Raw genomic sequence first — 19,402 nt, 5'->3', positions numbered from 1 at the left:
TCCAGTGGTAGAATATTGTAGAATATGCGTCTCACCCATTCTACCTGCTTTTGCCTTTCTGTCTCTTCTGAAGGTGTCACCGAGCTGACCTGTCGCTGAGGTGTAGGCACAGCTTTGTCCATCCCTGTTGGCGTGCAAGGGCACAGGGGTGTATGCCCTGGGGGGGACTGTACCCCACTGATCTTCTTAGGAACAGGGAGCTCCTATCTACCTGTGTAACTGCATCTTCATCCTGGGGAGATGTGGGTGGAGGGAATGAGCCAAGTACACTGTTGAACATGGTTTAGCATGGGGACAGTCAAATGTCACTAGGAGATCCATTTGGCCCTTCCTTCTCTCAGGTTGCTCTATAGGAAACAGGTGCTTAAGCTAGAGCAGATGCTAGCACTGGTGGTGATATAAATAATAAACAGATGGTAAATTGAGGCCTGTTTAATGACTATTTATGGTGTGAAACAGCTGGGGGATCAGAGGGCTCTTTCCCTGGAGTAATGAGTACCCACAGCCTGCTCCTTTACCTGGCCTTTCATGGCTGTATTGATCAGGAGTGTGTAGCATTTCAGAGGCAAGGCAAAAAACCCAGATAATAATGTCCTGCTTGGATGGCTAAACAATCTCTTTTGTGTACCAATAGGGGTACATATAAGTAGGCATGTGCATGTGTTTACCTGTGAAACAGCATATTGTCAAATTGCTCGATGCACGCCCCTTTCACACAGAGGTGTGGAGGAGCACTGAAGTTACACAAAAGGCAGGAGATCTTGATGACAGGTGACCTGGGAGGTGGACATAGAAATGTGAGGTGAATAAGAAGAGGCTGGGGTTAAATGAATGGCTGAAAGGAAGCTGGTGAGATGTTTTGGAGCTCTTCACAGTTCATCTGAACTGTGGAAAATAACCAAGGATTTCAGCTCTGTATTTAGGGTTGCCAGATCATAATTCATCCTACCTACCCTCCCATGTCTGTGCATCCTAGTCTAGATGTGAAAGAGCCCAAACGGCCTGGTACTGCCCATCTGTTTTCCCCCACCCCTTATTACTTTCTAAATCCAGTTCATTTGTCTCTACAGAAAATACTGCACGCAGTTTTGTGTCTGTCCATACAAATACAAAGGTTGTGTGAACTGGGAGGGAGGAATAGGATGGCTGTGCATCCAGATAACCCTCACCCAAGGGGGAGCATGTGCCATACTGACAGGCAGAAATGGAGGAAAAAAAAGCCCCTTTGGCCAGTCAGAAAATGTTCACCGATCAAATAATCTAGCAGGTGGTATCAAAATTGGAGGATGGGTGCACTGTGCCATGTTCATCACAGTCCTTAGCCTCCATCGCCTCGTGTGCCTGCAAGAGCTTTCTGTGCTCCCTTCTTCCTTGTGTACTTGAGTTTTCTCCCACTGAAAGCAAGGGCTGGATGACTCCCTGTGCAGTCGGGTGGCACTGGGCATTGCCTTCACCAGCTGGTTCTGGCAGTAGCTGGGACTGGACTCTCTTGAGAGCCCAAGAGAAGCCCATAGTTCATTCTTACACAGCGCTGCAAGAGCAATGGTATTTCTTGCAGTTAGCACATAGTTGAACATGCCACCCAAGGGCCATGCTGATGAGGAGACCATAGTCAAAATGTGTAGCATGTGCAGACTGGGGGAAATGTGTGGCATGGCATAAGAATTGTGGGCTGGTTGAAATGTTGTTTCCCATTTTACCTGCATCAACAACTGCATCAGCTTTTCAGCATTGCTAGTACTAGTTAGATTTTGGGGTTTAAATTCAAGAATTCGGTAAAAATAGAAGCTACTGCAACAGGAGAGATTTGAAAGCCTTCCTCATGGGGTGTCAGAGAGAGTTCATCGTGTATAAGGGACCAGCAAGGAGAGAAAGCTTGGAGAGGTTTTTAAGTGAAACCATCAAGTAGATGAGTGTGATACATTATAGCACTCATAGCTGCATAGCCATACTGGTCTTAAGTTTCTTTAGGAAAGAAAGGTTTGTAGGTAGAGAACCTAAAGGAGGAGTTGACTGCCAAAAAGCTTGGGTTTTTTACTGCACTAGTTAGTCTCATAAAAAACAGAGCTTCTGTTTTACCTTGCTCATGGACTTCATTAGACACCTTGCATGGCAAGGATGGATAAACATAAACTCAGTGCTCCATCCATTGGTTTTATGCATACTAAAGAAATTTTGTAGAATGAAAGGTAAACTATTATAAACTATTATAAACTTTTATCAGGAGCTGGAAATGTGATTCTTTCTATAACCCCCAAAACCCCTATCAAAGATCAGATAATTTAAGTGTCCTATTGGTTATTTCATTGCCTTTCTCTGTTCTTGCTCTGTCTAGAGGCTGAACATCCCCTCTGCCCCTGTCTAAGAGCGTGCTCTGCGTACACCAAGGTACTCCACATGCAAGGAGGTCATTCCTACAGTGGCACAGCTTTTGAGATCAATCCTGTCTTCTTGTGATCATCTGAGGATAACCTAGTCTTCAGCACAGTTAATCTAGGCAATTAAAGTCTTGATTTCTCACTTCGGCATAAGTTATGCTAAGGATTTGGTTTGCTTAAAATTAGTTTTACTGTCAAGTATGCCATGCATCTGAATTATGTATTCACAGCTCACAAAGACATTGGTAACGGGAGCTCTTAGTCTTCCGTAGTCCCTTCCCTGTGGCATCTTCAAAGCATATTTCGGTGTCATATAAAGATAACACATCTCGGCATTATAGGAAAGTTGGGAAAGGGCAGTATTTTTGGCAGAGTGGTTATGAAAGAAAAATGGTCTAAGACAGAAATTTCTTCAGACCGCCTCACTCCAGCTCCTAGCTTTAATTGCTGTTCTGTGTTCACTTTGTATGGTGGATTCCAAGGAAAGGAGTGTACAACCGGTGTTACAGATAAGAAGCAGTGGTGAACTGCCTCCATATCCCACGTAGAGGTGCAGAACAAGGCCCCGAGTCCATATTTTGGCCTCTTGTATCCAAAACATTTATGGAGATTTGTGAGCAAGGCACTGTTTGAGTCACCGAGAATAATCAGTTCTCTCCCTGCTGAGCCAGGCTGCAGACCCTGGGGTGGGTTTCAGGGCAACTCTTACAGCCATCAGTACCATGACTGTGTCCACAGCCTAACTCTTCTGTGCTGGGCAAGGTGACCCACTATCACCACCAGCAACAGAGTTTGTTAGGACTGTATGGGAAGTGCTTCAGAACCAAGAAAGGTCTTTACATATACATATATATAGGGGTGTGTGTGTTTGTGTGCATTTATATATGCTCATATAAACAAACATTACATTTACTTAAGGAACACAGTGAGATGTGAGTTCCCTGGACTGCACACTTACTCTGCTGGAGCCTGAAACAAGTCTTGCTTTAAAACCCTTTGAAAAGAGTAACAGTTTGGTTATAGAAGTGTTCCCAAGACAGCACAGTGTGAGAACGGGTGAATAGTTCTGTCCTGAGTCAAGGCTGAAGGAGCAGTTTCACAAATAACGTGTTCACAGTTTGAAAAAAAAAACAACCGAAAACAGCAACTTTCTGTTATTCTCTTATCCACATGAGTGTGCGAGAATGCGTACTGGGGATGCCACAAGGGCTCAAATTGTTCTGCCGAGGTCCTGTTGGAGCAGGTACCCAGGGAAGCTCCTGCTGGAGTTGGCTCCTGGGAAGGGCCTGACCTGACCGTGAAGTCTTCCCTTTGCAGGGAGCACCTTGGCGTGGGGTATGGCTCGGGTAACGCTGGATCCACTTAACTCTTTTTTGGCATGTTGGGGAGATGTTGAGATAGGTCCGAAATGAGGTTCAAGCAAACATTTTGCCTTTTTTAAAGGAAAATGGTGATGGCTGGCCTTATGCTGGGAAGGGCACTTTGGCTCTTCCATGCCCATTCTGGCCTGAGCCCTGCAGCGGATACTGGTTGCCAGCACAGGTAGGGCCAAAGCACAGCATTAAAATGCTCTCTTTAATCAGGGGCAAGGGCAGGGAACAGAAATAAACAATTAAGAAGATGGAGCTGGTTTGGGGATTAGGGCAAACAGGCAGAAGAGCTTCATATCTCTCTGGCCTCAGTACCTCAGAGCCAACGAGACTTTCCTTGTGTCCCCTTCATCAGTAACTCTTGTTATTCAACACTTCCCTTGAGTTAACTTCTCCCAAAAGCCACTGGTGACTCTGCCATTGTGCTCCCCTCTCCTTCTAAAGCCCTATGTTTTAATTTGTTTGCATACTAAAGCTAGTAGCTGATAAGAAAAAGCAAGTTTCTGTGGCTGGCTGTTCGCTCCCCAGGCAGGTGACTGCCCTCACCTCCTGCCTGGCAGCTGCAGATAATACTCCGGAAAGTGTTTTCTGCACTTCCAGGGTAGCAGAGAGATGATAGCTTTGCTCAGCCTCCCAGCTCTTTTCCCACAAGTAGGAGCAGATGTTCCTTGCATTGAGGGAAATCACGGGAACAGCGGGGAGGTCCCTGCTGCGCCCTAAAACAGGCTCTTGTGGGACAGAGTGCCTTGTGCTCTCCTTGAAGCGCACTTGCTGCAGATGTCTGGCTCCCAAACATCTGCATTTATTTCCTCACCACATCTTCGAATTTAACACCTCCTCCTCCCCTTGCCTGTTAAAAAGCAACAGCCTCTTGAAAGTATCATCTTAATTCTCCAGTGGAAATGGTTGAAGGTGACTTTTCTGGAGTGAAGGCGACGTGCTGCTTGAATTGTGCTTTCCTTAAATGGGTATTCACTTATGTGTCTATATTTTGTTGAAATAGAACATCGGTAATCACTTTATGCTCTTAACTTAAAGACTGTACATAATGAAGCTTTGATGAAACTTTCGTGTACAATTATGGATGATAAGTGAAATAATTTGTAGACCTTTTTTTTTTCAGATAGTTAAGGTATGCTGTAGCATTTTGTTGGTTGATTAATATTTGGATAGCAGTGTAAGTATTTGGAGCGTTATGAAAGTGAAATTTTGTCGTTAATAGTAAATCAGCATCTGTAACCAGGGTTTGTTACATATTTTGGGCGAATACTGGCCCCATTGAACTCAGGGAGAATTTTACCATTATCTTCAATAAAATCAGAGTTTCATCCTCCCATTGTAAAGGATCTTTAACAGCCACTTATAATCTTGTCAAAAACTCTGTTTGAGTGAAACTAATCCCATAGGGCTTTTATTGAGACAGAATGATGGTGGAGGAGGGAAGCTTTTAAATGCTTCTGTTGGAAAGAACTGCAGTGCTTGTGCTGTGACAAAAAAAATCCTGGTTTGGAGACTGTCTCTAGCTCAGATATCTGTGCTGCAGTGAGCACAGCAAGATCCTTCTGGAGTGACCATATTAAAATGATTAGGCAAAGGCTGTTTCACATATGCATGCCAAAGGCCTCCTTTCTCTTCTTTCAATAAATGCAAACTGGGAGTAGTTTTGTTATAATCATCTGTGTAAACTAAAGTATGCAAAAGGTACCTAAGCTTTAACATAATGTTAAAAGCCAAAGTGTGCAAATATCACCCCAGGTGATATTTGAAGGAGCAAATCCAGATACCAATTTCTTTGTGACTCCTCGAGCTATGATGTGAATATATAGTTTGTACTTTGCACCTAGGAGCAAATCTGTATGCCGTGACCCATGCTTCCAGCCCCCAGAGTGTAAGAGATGGCTGCTGCGCTGTTTTTGTTTCTGCACGCGGTAGAAAATCCAGTCTCTCTGAACCAGGAGTCAATTTAGTGATTCTGTTTTTCAGGTCCTCACACAGTAATGAAAAGCAGCTACTGTTGGACACAGAGCGCTCTGCAGAAATTCAGGGTGGTGACATTTATGGGGTGTATCAGAACCCACAGTCAAGTTTTCTGTTGCGTCGCCCGTTACGAGATGCTTCACAAGCGTCGGGTAATGCACACTTCATAAGAGGTAGCTAGGAGAGTGTTCTCTGAGCATTTTAAATTTACATAAGAGGATCAGCCACATACTTTTTAATAATAGCATGTAACAAATAGGTATAGCCAGTTCATTTGTTCAAGATGGCCAGACTAGGAGTGGCTACGGGAAAAGGACAGAAGCATATAGATATCATTGACAGCAAGCAAAAGGAACTTCTTCATCCAAAGAATTCACATTAAGGAAAGGAAAGGCTGTACCCAAGCACATATGCAGCTGCTAAACCTGGCTCTCCCCACCCCTGGGCTAGACCCAGAAGACTGCACCAGGCACCATCCTTTTGAGGAGTGCGCTGCCTTTTGCTGGGTGAGGAGTTCAGAGGGGGGTACAGGAGTAGCCCTGGCACCACCTGAGTCTTTGTGGCTTCTGAGACAGGTAGTGGTGGCCAGGTGCCCTCCAGCCTTATGTGCTACCCTTTTATTTAAGAGAGGCAAAAATAATTTCTGGAGGGACTTAATTAAATTCCACAAGGTCACAGTCTCTGTGCACCTCATCTTCACTTCTCCTCCACATTTACAGTTGAGGAATGTCGACAGCCTTCCTCATTACACATAAAGGTTATTTCCAGAGATGCGGGCAGCAGGATACAATTCATAGGACAATCAGATGAAGCAGAAGGTCGTGTTCATAATTCTACATTGAATTTTCCTTTACTTCCTGATTCCAGCTGGGGGGCAAAAAGACAGCTACTGTCTTGGTAAGATGGATATAAGGATCCCCTCCTTCGATGTTAGCAGATGACAAGTATGTGTATTAAAACATTGTCAAGCTGCAGCCTTTGGAACAACGTACTTGAACTGTTGGTAGACAAAGAGACAGGAGGTGGACTGCAGTAAACCACGCCAGCTTTCTTATGGCACTTGGAGCAAGGTTTCTGAATTTATCAAGAAAATTAAATTTGCAATACTTAGTACAGAAAATATAACAATGCATTGGAGGGATGGCAGCTTTCCTTTCAAGTATCCATTAGAGTGATTTTTATGAAAAGGATGCAAGTTCTTGGCAGGATGCTGCTAGAACCAGCCTGTTAAATTCATCCACGTAGCACTCTCAGTGACTGTGGCTTTGCTGGCTTTGGTGCCCAAGGGCAGTCTCCAGTACAGACAACTCCGTATTTTAGTGATTTTAACATTTCTTTTACAAAAATAAAGTCCAAGAACAATTTTGCCTAAGGGCAAGTATCTCAGGCCTCAGTAATTTCTTTTCTATATTGTAGACTTCCTGTCTGTTCTTACCAAATGATACATTATCTCTGTTCAGAACCGGATTTTTTTTCTTTTGCTTTATATGGTGTATTATCATTACATTTTCTATTACTGTTTGCAGTTTGCCTTTTTCCCTCCCTGTTTCCCAGCTCATCCTTATGATACGATCTCTAGCCAACGATACTATTGCATTTCTCTGTGCTTATTTTGCCACTTCCAGCTATTGATAAAGCTCCAGAATTTCTATGCGTTGGCAGAGAGTGGAGCCATTTCCCCCAATTTATTGTCCATGTAGCTGGAGTGCCCGGCAAGGCATCATTGTGTTGTATTGAATTGGACTGGCTGAATGCTGTGCCATCTGTACACGGACAGATTGTTACCCTTTATGATCCCTTTGGATAGAAGTTCTTGTAGCAAAAACACTCACTTTGGTGTGCTAATATGAAGCAGTGAGTATATATAGCTAGGCAGTACGGCTAGTGTGGCTGTTGTGATAGGAAAAGGTACTTTTGCGTTCTGGTAGTAGGGCGTTGTGGATTTCTTTGCAGATTTTTGCCCCCCAGGCAGCAGTTTGGTAAGGAGCCAGGCTGCCCTCCAGCAAAGCCCTGCGTCACCCCAGCACTGGGCAGTCTGTGAGGCTTTGGATGTCTCTGGTCTGTCGCCTCTGAGGCAGAATAGCAGCATAAAATGAGAAAGCCATACGGGCATTCATCATGTAAAATGAGATTTGCATCCTCACTATCCTAAGAAAACCATCTGTATTGTGCAAATATCAAAATGGCCTAATCAAAACCAGATTCTCATCGTGCTATGTGCTGCCTGCACCCAGGAAAGTAAGCTCGGGCTCTCTTGATATATTTGATATCAGTATAACTGATACTGCGCTGCTCAGAAATTTACCTCAGACTTCGTGTTCAGCTTGATATGTCAATCATACAGAACATCCACAGGATACATCTATTTTTTTCTAAGTTTTTTCTTCCCTACCCATATGTCCACTATAGCTCAAGAATTTCCATATAGCGGCAGGGAGGTCCAGGATAGAATAGTTTCCCCAGGCAATATGCTGGGGAAAATGATCCTGTTGTTTTTTCCTGACAAGAAGCCCAAGTAATTCACAATTGGACTGTCCTGATACCCTGTCATTTCCACAAAAACTAACTGTAGGGCTGTATAAAGTCGTATGGGCATATAGATATGTAATTGAATTTATATATAACTTTTTAATATAGATATAAACATTAATTTTATATAAATGTATTTATTTATAAATATTTATTTTTATGTGGTTAAATAGTTGCATCTATATATAAAATCAATGCTTCTTTATGTCCGTAACAGTGCTATACTCAGGAGTCAAGTTCCTATTCTAGTTGCAGTATCTACAGAAAACAGAAAAGACTAAGGTGCATGGCAGAAGCTCAAGTACTTCACGTACTCAAGTTCCTTCACGTACTCATAAGAAAGAATGATGGTACTGGAACAGCTTACATATAAATAAAATCAGTTCACGTGTCTCAACATTACTAGATAAGGCCTACAGCATGCACCCACAGTGGTCCACCTGGCTTATCTCACATTCAATTTAACGGGGGGTTGCTGTGATTTCAGCAGGAGTGAGGAGCCTTCAGGAAAAGCTTGCTTGTGTCAGCAGTCCTGTATTGTGCGTGAGAGGCCTAAAGGGAAGGCACCGAAAGAAAAATGATGTGTTTTCTTTTTACTCTCCCACAGATTGACCATCTCTGCTGAATGTCCCATGCAGCTTGAAGATTTCCCCATGGATGCACATGCTTGCCCATTAAAATTTGGAAGCTGTAAGTTCTCTTCTGAAATAAGAACTGAAAAAATCCATTGTTGAAAATCTGGCTTTTCAGGTTCAGCCATGTCTTGTACGAATCGTTCCCCCTTTCCCCACCCCTTCCGTTTTAACATTGCTCATTAGCACCCCCAATCTGCCACCCCTGCCGCTCCCCTGCTGCTCGTTTTCCAGGAGTGTGCTGTATCTGGCACCGCTGCCTTTCAGCTCATGTTTGCATGCTTGGTGATAAACGGTGGGGTCATATGTCTTACATATCCATGTCAAGTGCAACAGCCACTGTTAGATGGAGTAGTAGATGCAGACAGCTGCTAAGTTGGTGACTTGGTTTTACATTTGTAGAAAAATGGAGTTTTTATGGGACAGTATCGGACTGATGTGCTATTGTGGTATGTACGTGAGTCAGACTGCAGTGCAATATCTCTACATCACATATATTAAAAGAGATCTAGAATATTAAAAGAGGAAATATCTTTCCATTTGGCTTTAATAAATCCAGTCCTGTATCTTGTTACATGATGTTGCATACACATGTATTTGTATATATGTGCACATTATTCTCAACTGTATGCTGAACGATGATTTTTCCTCAATTCCAAGCCTCTAATCCACCACACTGCCGCCTTGCCAGAAGCTTACTTTAAAAATAACCTCAGGGGATCAGATGGTTATATTTAGATACAAAGCTCTTAATTAAAGTACAGATGAGGCTACTACAGTAGACATTTTTTATTTTGGTAATCAAATTAGAGGTTCCAGGTGCAATCAGTGTCTCTAAAGACTTTTGAAAATTACCAGGCAAGGCATTTTGCTAGTCCCTGAAGCCACCTAACTTGAGCATTTTTTGATGTTTTTTCAGTCGTATCAATTTAGAGTCACTAATCCTAGCAAGATTAAAGCTTTGCTTTTATCATCTGTATCTGCCCTGGTTTAATACTGGCTATGCATTGTCTTCTAGTGATCGTACTAAGAAGTAAAAACACTGTTTACAGTAACGATTACCAAATTACCAAACTTAAGATGAACTGATTTCCCTTCCCTCTTCCAATTCAGATAGACCCAGTTGCATCTGAATAGCCACCAATATTTTACAAGGTCAGTGCAGGTTCAGGTGTGTCCATTTCCTTCAGCAATATTAATTTATAGCAAAGCCAATATAGATCTGAAGGTCCATACTCCTTTACACCCAACTTAAAAAATGATATGCATTTCATATCATTTTTTTTTCAATGGAAACCATCCATTTCATTCCAAGCTTCAAAATGGGAAAACATCTCACAAGAAAGTGTCATTATTTACATACAGGGTTAAACAAAAACTACTGGAAAAAAAATTAAGATTAAAAAATAAGTTTTCCTTCCTAGTGTCACATATTCTTTACTGTACTGATAGATAAAGTTGAAGTCACACCTGGTGGTCGCTAGTGCAGAATATAGAATTGGGATGCTGGGTAGTTTTATGTAATCCTGCAAAATATGCAATATAAACAGAAAATACATATACTTAAACAGAGAGCCTGATGCAGCAGAGATCTGAAGCTCACCCTTAAAGTTAAATTGATGCTTCGATGCATTAGTATATTAGGTACAGTAAGATTCTAACACCCCATATAGTAAGACCAAAAAAACCTCAAACGTGCAAGTGTGGGAGATGAGATAACATTTCTAGATAAGCTACGAAAGCTTAGAAGGAGTGCAGTCTTCAATCACATTAAAAAAACCCCAACAACAGCAATCTGAATGCAATTACAAGTTCTGCTTGTGTCAAATGTGTTACCTATCAATCCCCTATTAGCACGCAGGTAATTTTAACCTAGGGAAAAAACAACACTGGAAAGTCATATTTTAGGCAAGTGAGGGATGAATGCAGTTTTAGTTCATCCTCCTTGTCATGCTCAGTATGCAATCCTGGAGCATATTTTGCAAGCTACTACAAGTCACCTTTAAGTTCTTCCACAGTGTACAGACATGGAGCCATTTGGCCTGTGCTAGTCCATGCCACTAGCCTCTACAGTAAGTAGATATACAGGAACAAGCTATAGACAATCTTTCAGCCTTTGGAATATCTCTATTACTGATCTGACAGTTCATTAGTAATTTATTGTTATTTAATATGCAGATGTTTGCACAAGTAGCAGCCAATAAGTCAGGGTTTATTGAATTAGCCCAGACGTATTTTAGGAGAATACAATATTTATTCCTTATTTACAGCAGTACAGGTTTGCATTAAGTCATCTTGAGGCTTGCAGCCTGACAAAGCCTACAGAGGTGTATTATACACAAACACATGCCCTTCCTGCTTTAGCTTTCCTCCCTGTTTTTCCCCAAAGGGTTTCTTCTTAATGGTCTTCTTTCCAAGAAGTATTTTGAAAAAGCCTTAAGGAATAGCATCAAAGTAAATGTTAAACACATTATCAATAGAGCTGGGAGGGTGCAGAGGAGATGAGCACTAACTGGTCAGAGGGTGGAGAGCGCAGGGCAGCAAAACAAAGCAGCCGGCGCACGGGCGGATGGGCAGCAGAAAGGATGCCAAGAAGCAATTGGTGCCACATCAGAGGCAGGAGCAGGTTATTATTTTTCTGGCTGCAGGAGCATTCGCTGCACTTGCTATAATTCAGCAAGCAAAAGATAAAAAGCCGTGACATTTCCTTCAGTGTTAAAGAGAAGGAATGTTAATCTTGCTCACAGAAATAAAGGTAAATGTTGAATTTTTATGTCCTGTTCAGCTGGTTTCTTGCTATATTAGAATGGTGGCAGATTTTATGGGCCTAAGCAGCATTATGTGTAGCAACAGAATATTTTGAAGAAATAATTAAAAACAAGGTCAAATACGGGAAAAGGGATATAAAGTTACATGCACGCACCACTAGCCTAGGTACTGGCCAGGCAGTTCAAATGCCAGCTACAGAAGTAATACTTCTTAATGCCCTGTGGTACATCATGAAAAGCTATGCTGGTGAGAGGACAGAAATTCAGGGATGGCTTCTAATGAACTGAACAGAGCAGGTTTTATTTATCCTCCTATTAAGAAGTGCAACACCCCAGTGCTCAGAGATGGCACGATCAGGTGGGTCTGCTCCAGGAGGTCTGTGTGTGTACGCGGGTGATCTCCCTCTGGGCTTGTATCCCTGCTAGTGATAAGGCCACCTGTAGAAATCATCCCACATAAACCTCGTTTAGAGGCATGAGGGAACTGGGGATGATACGAGTGCAGGCTCTTGGGTTGCTGCAAACAATATACTCCCTTCAAATTGGGGTGCTCGGTGGGGATGGCCATGGCAGTCTCTTCTTTACCACGTGGTAGCATGGGAAGGATGCTGGTTTCTTCCATGGCCGAGTTTAAAATAAACTTTCCATTGCAGTTCTAGTGCTGACCCATACTGTAAATAAATTTGCTGGTCAAACAGGCTCTGATAAAATTTCCCGATGCCAGCCACAGTTTTGCTAGCAGCCTCTTAGCCTAAGAAATTCATCCTTACCCCCAAGCTATTTCTGGTGTGGGGAGGAGGAATTAGATAAGACAGCAAGGACATTAAAGCTAGGAAGCTTTAATGTTTCACCTCTTCCACTGATAGGCCTTAAGAGTACATTAAAAGTATCATTTAGTACAGTTTCCAAACACCCATGTGTCACTGGGTAGGTAAGCATCATTATCTCTAGGGCAGCTGAGGCAGAGAAGTTAATTGACTTTCCGTAAGGTCACACAGCAAATCAATGTCAGAAAAAGGATTAGACTCAACTTCTTTGGTCGGAGAGACAGATGTCTAATCCACTAGACCATGAAGGCCTCTGGCCAGGCAACTGACTTAACTCCTAAATCTCATTTTACTCATGCGTTAATTATATCAGTTTTACCTAGCTCACAGGGTTGCCCTGAAGATGAATTAGTTAATTGCTATTAGTGAACATTAACCAGTGCTTTGACAATATCAGATACTTTAAGGTGGAGTCTATTTATCCCAACTGTCTCTTGAAGGGACAGTGTCTGAGTACTTGTAGTTACCAGATCTTGTACTGGAACAGATAAATGCATGAAGCTGCAGCCCACTAGTCACTCACCGGCAAAAAAAAACCCTACTATTTTTAGAGTAAGTAGAGAGTCTAATGAATATTCAGAAAATAATGAGATCCCCTAGCTCAAGAGCAGAGAAAAAAAACAGGCCTGGTGTTTATTCCTGATGAATTCAAGTCGGCCATGAAGATGGCAAAGGTTGATCACTGTTGATCAAAAAGGGAGCTTGCCGACTGGTTGTGAGAAAACAGCACTAGGTACAATTTGTAGCGTCTGAAGAAAGTAGTTAACACAGTTTATGTACACCTTCCTTTCTAACAGCTCAAAGTGAGTCATGGTGTCTGCTGTGGTCTTTGATAAAGGGAAGTGCACAGGCTATTTCTGTAGCAGGAGGCATCCTCAAATTATCTTCCTCTAAGGCAGCTGGTGAAGTCAAAGTAATGAGGAGTCAGTAACTTCACCAGCATCCCAGGATATTATTGCAACACTTAACATTAAGGCACTCACTGCTCAGAAACTATCCAAGCACCTGCAGCCGCTGAGAAATTTCTCCAAAAAAGTGTTTTAAGACAATTCCCCTGATGGTGATGTTTCCCTATAATGCTGAGAAGGCACTAAGGTGAAGGCACCTACAGGGGGTTTCTTGATTTTGTGCTTCCCCCCATTAGCATCTGTGAAGCTGCAGGAGAACTGAAGGTGTGGAGGGAGAACTTCAGAACAGAGTCCTTCTAAACAGACTCTAATTCTGGTTTAGTAAAATGTGATAAAGAATATATTCAGCCTCTCAAAGACTATGGGTAAAAGTCTTGTAGAAGAATATAACAAAATGAATAATAAATGAAGACAAATGTTAATTTTAGGAGACTCTGAAAGGGGAAATGGCTCTTTGGTAGGTTTTCCTGGGATGCTCCCAGGGAGATCTGGAACTGCAGTCTCACATGTAGAAGCAGAGCTTTTTTGTTACTCATTTCTATTAGCTGGCCAGAAGAGGCTCCTGAATCCGTTCCTGAGAGCAGAGACAAGCAGCATGGCTTGTTGACTCTGCTGGGAAGCATTAGTGCCTTCTTTATGAAAGGGCACGTGGACAGAGCCAGGAAGGTCCTCTGTGAAATGCTGAGCGGCCAAGTTCAAGACCAAGTTGCGATTTTTTTGCTGGCGAAAGCCAGCTAATATAGAAATGATAGGTTTGGCCTATCTGCAGTGTGTATAAGCTTTACTTGAAGTCAAAGGAGATGTGCTGCTCACTCATCTAATGTCTTCTCTTACATTTTCCACTACTTCCTTAGACACCTCCATTGCAATGGACATTGACTGACTAAAATAAGGTGAAGCTAGGTGAATACTAAAATTCCATATTTCTAAGACATTCGATGTATTTTTCTGCCTCCTCCTCCTGCCCCATGTTACCACCAGATACCAACCACCACTTTGGTTGGAATCCTTCTCCCCTAATTTTTAGCTGTTTAGAAGCTAGGTCTCCAGACACACTGAAAAAGATGCTTGTGAGAGCATCAGACAGGCAGTCTAGACAACTAGCTTGAACCAGGGTTGTAATTTTACTTAAGTTTCACTAGTAAATCATAGGCATCTAGCCTTAACTAATTTTCCATAAAACCCTTGGAATGAGTGGAGGAGTTGAAGACCACCTAACGGTATTGCTGTTATTTGCCTCTAGTTTCCTTGAAATCATGGACACATGACTGGTCATGGGTCTCCATTGTTTAAAAAAATTAAATGTTTTAGTTCAGAAATTCTTAATACACAGACTTCTGACTGAAACACACTCACAAAATCATAGGGATTCACTAGAGCCGTGAGGCTCCACTAGACTCCCCCAGATCTGGCGTGGCTCTTACCTGTTCTGGGACGTGAAAATACTCTGCTGCAGAATGAGCACGGTGGTTTGGCCCATATCAAAAGCCTCACATTGACAGCAAAGCCTTGGAAATGGACAGGGTGGATCTGTGACAATTTCAGATAGACAAATATGTCACAGTTAGTGATCCAGACTCCCTTTATCGCCACTGAAAGGAAACAAGTACTTCTGTAGTGAGGTTTATTAGAACTATTGTTGATACTTGCCTAAGGATGAATCATATTTTAGAAGTTCTTATTTTTCTGCAATTGTAGCTCAGTAGATAAGTGTATTGTACCCTGGTCAGACTAACTTAGAGGTCCATTTTTCTCTACATCACTAGCTCAGAAATACATACTTCTGTTGTACTTTGTTCAGAAGAAGCAGTCACTGCTGTAAATTAGTTAGGTATTACATATGTTGGAGGTGAGCTTTTGTATCTCTTCTAGGTACTATTTTAGCTATTTCTGCTGGAAGTCCCATTTTTCAAGGGATCTTAATAAAACAGTCAGTAGGGCTCTTCACTATAGACTATATATTTCTGCAAGCATCTTGTATGAGCTGTGCTGTTCCTCCTACGTTGAGTGGAGTGGGTTTTACCGATAGATACTTAAGCTTTCTCACAGGTGGTGTAACATAGCCTGTACTCATTTCAGATATGCATGTATAGCAATATAGACACCTCTTTAGTCCAGAAATTTGGACAGTCAGTGCTGCCAGCAGCTTCATCCTTGCACTGAGTCCCACAGTCAGGGTGGAGCAATGCAGCCTGGAGCTCCCAAAAGTTAGGAGATTCAGCAAGCATGGTGCGTGGAAGAAGATACTGTAGTATTCAAGTATCTCAGAAATCTAAGAAGCTTTCTTAACAGGAAGGTACTCAGAAATTAAAAAGCAGGGTTCTGGGCCTGGACTGCATGGTGCTGGTTTCTGCAGCAGCTACTGTTATGGGACCCCAGAACTTGCAAATGAATACGACCCTAACGCTCACTCATCTGGTAGGTTTCCTATAGACGTGATATACCTTTTAGTGTAACAAAAGGGAAAAGAGCCCTTTCTAAAAGCTCTCTAAAATTATCAGATCAGTCAGGTTTTCTTCACCCATTACAATGACACACATCTAAGGCTTGCCAGAAAAGGCCAGAGAAACTGTGCTAGTATCTTCTTTAAGTGTTTGCAATCGCTGTTAATTAACTTTTCAAAGACTTTGTCACGTATACACGGTTACTGTTTGCACTGAGATAGTTTTAAAAATACATTAAAAACGCAGTGTTTGCTATCATCTGGTCCTCTGGGTGTGTGATTGCTTTCCTGTGAAACAGTGCCCAGCTCCGGGTCAGTCACTGCCTACTTCTGGTCACCCCCTGGTTAGAAGCCAGTGAGTTTTTCCCTCTTAGGTTCGTAACAGAGTGAAAAAGCGAGGTCAGAAAGAACAATTGCTCGCACAGTGCATTTGCCACGTGATCTGAAAAAGTTGTCTTCCCCATCCGTCTCGCAGCCAGTGCTAACCCCAGGCTGCAAACTCTGCCGAGGTGCAGCAGCCAAGGGCTTGGCTCCCCACTAGCCTGGAGCAGCCGCCATGCCGGCAGGATCACCCTTAATGAAACCCTTTTCTGTATGGGTAAGGAGGGCTTCCCGGTGGCAGCTCTTGTAGCAGCTGCAGAGAGCCCCTTGAGCGGCCGCCGCTGAAAGCCTGCGCACCACCTGCCCGGGGAGCAGCCTCCTCATCGGGAGGTGGCCCATGTACATCAGGATTTTTTTTGTGGGGGGGAAGCTTGACTGGTGGTGTTTTTGAGGTCAAGGAAACAAAAGTTCAGGCAGGGGAAGGAGTTGGTGTGGAGATACTCAGCAGTGGGGTTTTTATGTCGCCTGAAAGAGGTCTAGACATGATTGTGGCGAAGTGGCCTGGAGATCCAGGTGCTTTGCTGATGGTATGAACATCACCATGTGTTTCCCACTCTGGAGATTTCCGCCGAAATTTAAACGCTGCGCAACTGCCTGATTACAGGAAAACAGTGATTCAATTTGAGTTGTCAGCAGGAGAAAACAACATGCAGAGACTTTGTGCTTAATGTGCTTAAGCTTTCAAATGACCCTTGGGTGCAAACCTGCAAAGACATTGCTGGGCCCGTAATGCCCCAAGAGGCACAGCAAGGGCCTGCGGTTGCCAACCGTGGATCATGGGTTTATGCCACTGGTAAATGGGATATTGTTTGTAAATCGTACAAATGGGTAAATACTGATCCACTGCTTTACAAGCCAGGTTTTTAATGGCTGTTATTTTCTAAGGTGGCTGTTTCTATGGCTTGTAAGCATTTCATAAATGTTTCTGAAATCATTCTGATGATGCTGGTGTGAGGTTGGTAGGTCTCTGCTGCCTGCATTTTGCAGGTGGGGATAAAGGAGGGAAAGAGCAATTACAGTCTCTTCTGAGCAAAGATAGAGTGGTTCATTACCTGCTTTTATTGCTTCTGTCGTTATGGGTCCCTAGGTTCAATTAGAGCCTCCCAGTGCTACTGCAGTAGATTAATGACAAAATGACTCGCCTAGGGTAGTTTTTTTTGGTAGGGGGGGAAGCTGCAAGACACTGCTGAAACTTCGATTTCAGTTTCCAGTCTGGCAGCTCCTCCATGACACCTCAGTCAGGTGGGCCAGGGAGTCCTCCCTCTACATTGCCGGATGCCGTGTTAGCCTCCTCCCCTACACAGAGAGCCAAGTCAGCCCCAGCCGTGACCTAGTGCTGCTACAGTCCCAGCTCAGCAAGCTCTTTCAAAGGAAACAGTTGTTCTGTGTTGTCCCCCATGAAGAAACGAGAGGGAAGGAGTGGGAAGAAGGAAAGCCTGAAAGGACTTCTGTTTTTTCCCCGTTCCCCATCATATTCACCAAAATTCTCCTCACGGCCAGCCTGTGCTAGCAGCTAGCCGTTTTGCTGAAAGCATCCCAGCGGTAAATCTGTCAGCAAAGCTGGGATTCCTCCCTCTTAAATTTATATTTCTACAGAGTAAATATATACAGCTGAGCTGATCGCTCTCACCCTCTTATAGTCAGGGGAGAGAAGTAGATATTTTTAGGCTCAGGTTAATCTCCTCCTAAAGCAGATGACTAAAATAGGTCAGCGGATGGCTGTAGATAAGGAGATGTTTTACTTGTGCAGAGGGAAGATGAGACTGTGAGCACTTTTGCGCCTGGGTCTCCTTGACTGGAAGGGACCCATTCCCAAAGAGTGGATAGGTGCCTGAGGGCTAAGCAACAGCCAACCTCAGAGAGGCTCCTTGTACTCAGCGCTGAGATCAGGCAGTTTGCACTGGTGGAGGTTTTGTCCCCTTATCTTAAATACGGGGCTGCACCGCGTCCCACGGCAGCAGTCTGTAATCCGGCTTCTGAGTTTTAGATGACTGCACCTCTGGTGTAGGAAATAAGTTCTAGTGATCACAATCTCAGAGCAGTATTAAAGTGTTTGAATAATAATATTTCAGCCTGCTATCTCTACACACCTATTGATTACACATTCGCACAGTGTTATTAATGTAGCAGTACTTCTGAGATTTGTAAATTTCTTCAGTAAGGGACCCGTTTCAGAAACAAAGGTCTATATTTAATTCTGCAAGTAGTCCGAATTACTCTTGGCTGGTTCAGGTCATACTGATTTATAAGTGAGGATGCTTTGAATGGTAGCTCAGCAGATAGGCTAGCTATGATGGGTGAGTTCCTGGTGCCACTCAAGAGGTTGGGAAGAACATCTGTTGATGACGATGAGGTCACGGTTTCATTCTGTTATGTTAGACATGGCTAAAAATACTGTGTTAGTGAAGGCACCCTTCACAACAAGATCAAATGGAGTATTTTCTAAAGTTCAGTCTGCATTTCTCAAAAGAAGCTCCAGTCATACTCCTGGAGAGATGGTCGTATTAGCTTTGCTGATAATAAGCGGCAGCTTGCAAAATGAGCAGACCATTGCAATCAAGATTGCTTAGAGAGTAAGGTACTACGCAAAGTGAGTAATGGTGTCAGTCACACTTTGGAGGATACTTTTGTTTGCCTTGCAAAAAGTAAATTAAATCTCTAACAACTTCCTCATGACCATGCTGTTTTTTCTAATGAAGCAGTTAATATAGCTGCCTAATATTGTGATTGCAAATTCAAAGTTCATTAAATGTTAGTACAGCGTTCAAACTGGCCGACTGATTTGAAATTACCATATGCCTGGCCTACAAAGACCAACATAGGGTCAGGAAGGTCCCAGGATATTTTGAATTTTTAAATGTCATCCCAGCACATCCTACTGCTCTGTTGATAATAGTCCTCTTGCAGCAGATATTTATACTGGCTGTAACAGAAAAAAAGCAAGCATCAGAGGCTGGAATACCAGATTTTGACCCGTTCCAAATGAAAAGCAATTGTGTAGCCACCATTAAATGTGGTATAGAATCAATTCTCAGATTAGTTCTAGTTCAAGACAGCTACCAGTAAAGCTGAAAATAAAGCAAGAAGCTGTTACAAATACTGACTACAATGAGAAGAAGAAATGGGAAGAAGCAAAATAAGGAAGGCATCACTTGCTCCCTAACGTCAGGTCTCAGATGAGAGCAGGGA

General features: G+C 42.9%; 1 protein-coding gene across 4 annotated transcripts in view; it reads left to right on the top strand.

Annotated features, from left to right (window-relative positions):
* GABRA5 (gamma-aminobutyric acid type A receptor subunit alpha5) overlaps positions 1 to 19,402 on the top strand; it is a 56,513-nt gene that overhangs the window by 19,309 nt on the left and 17,802 nt on the right. For all 4 annotated transcript variants that reach the window (XM_075737520.1, XM_075737500.1, XM_075737516.1 and 1 more), the window contains one exon: positions 8,862 to 8,944. In XM_075737520.1, the coding sequence (XP_075593635.1) occupies positions 8,862 to 8,944 (83 nt within the window). The remainder of the gene's footprint in view (positions 1 to 8,861; positions 8,945 to 19,402) is intronic.

The sequence above is a fragment of the Balearica regulorum genome, chromosome 1 (genome assembly GCF_011004875.1).
Source record: "Balearica regulorum gibbericeps isolate bBalReg1 chromosome 1, bBalReg1.pri, whole genome shotgun sequence".
Taxonomy (NCBI): Eukaryota; Metazoa; Chordata; class Aves; order Gruiformes; family Gruidae; genus Balearica; species Balearica regulorum.
Note: the sequence above shows the minus strand (reverse complement) of the source record. Positions and strands in the feature narration are given on the sequence as shown.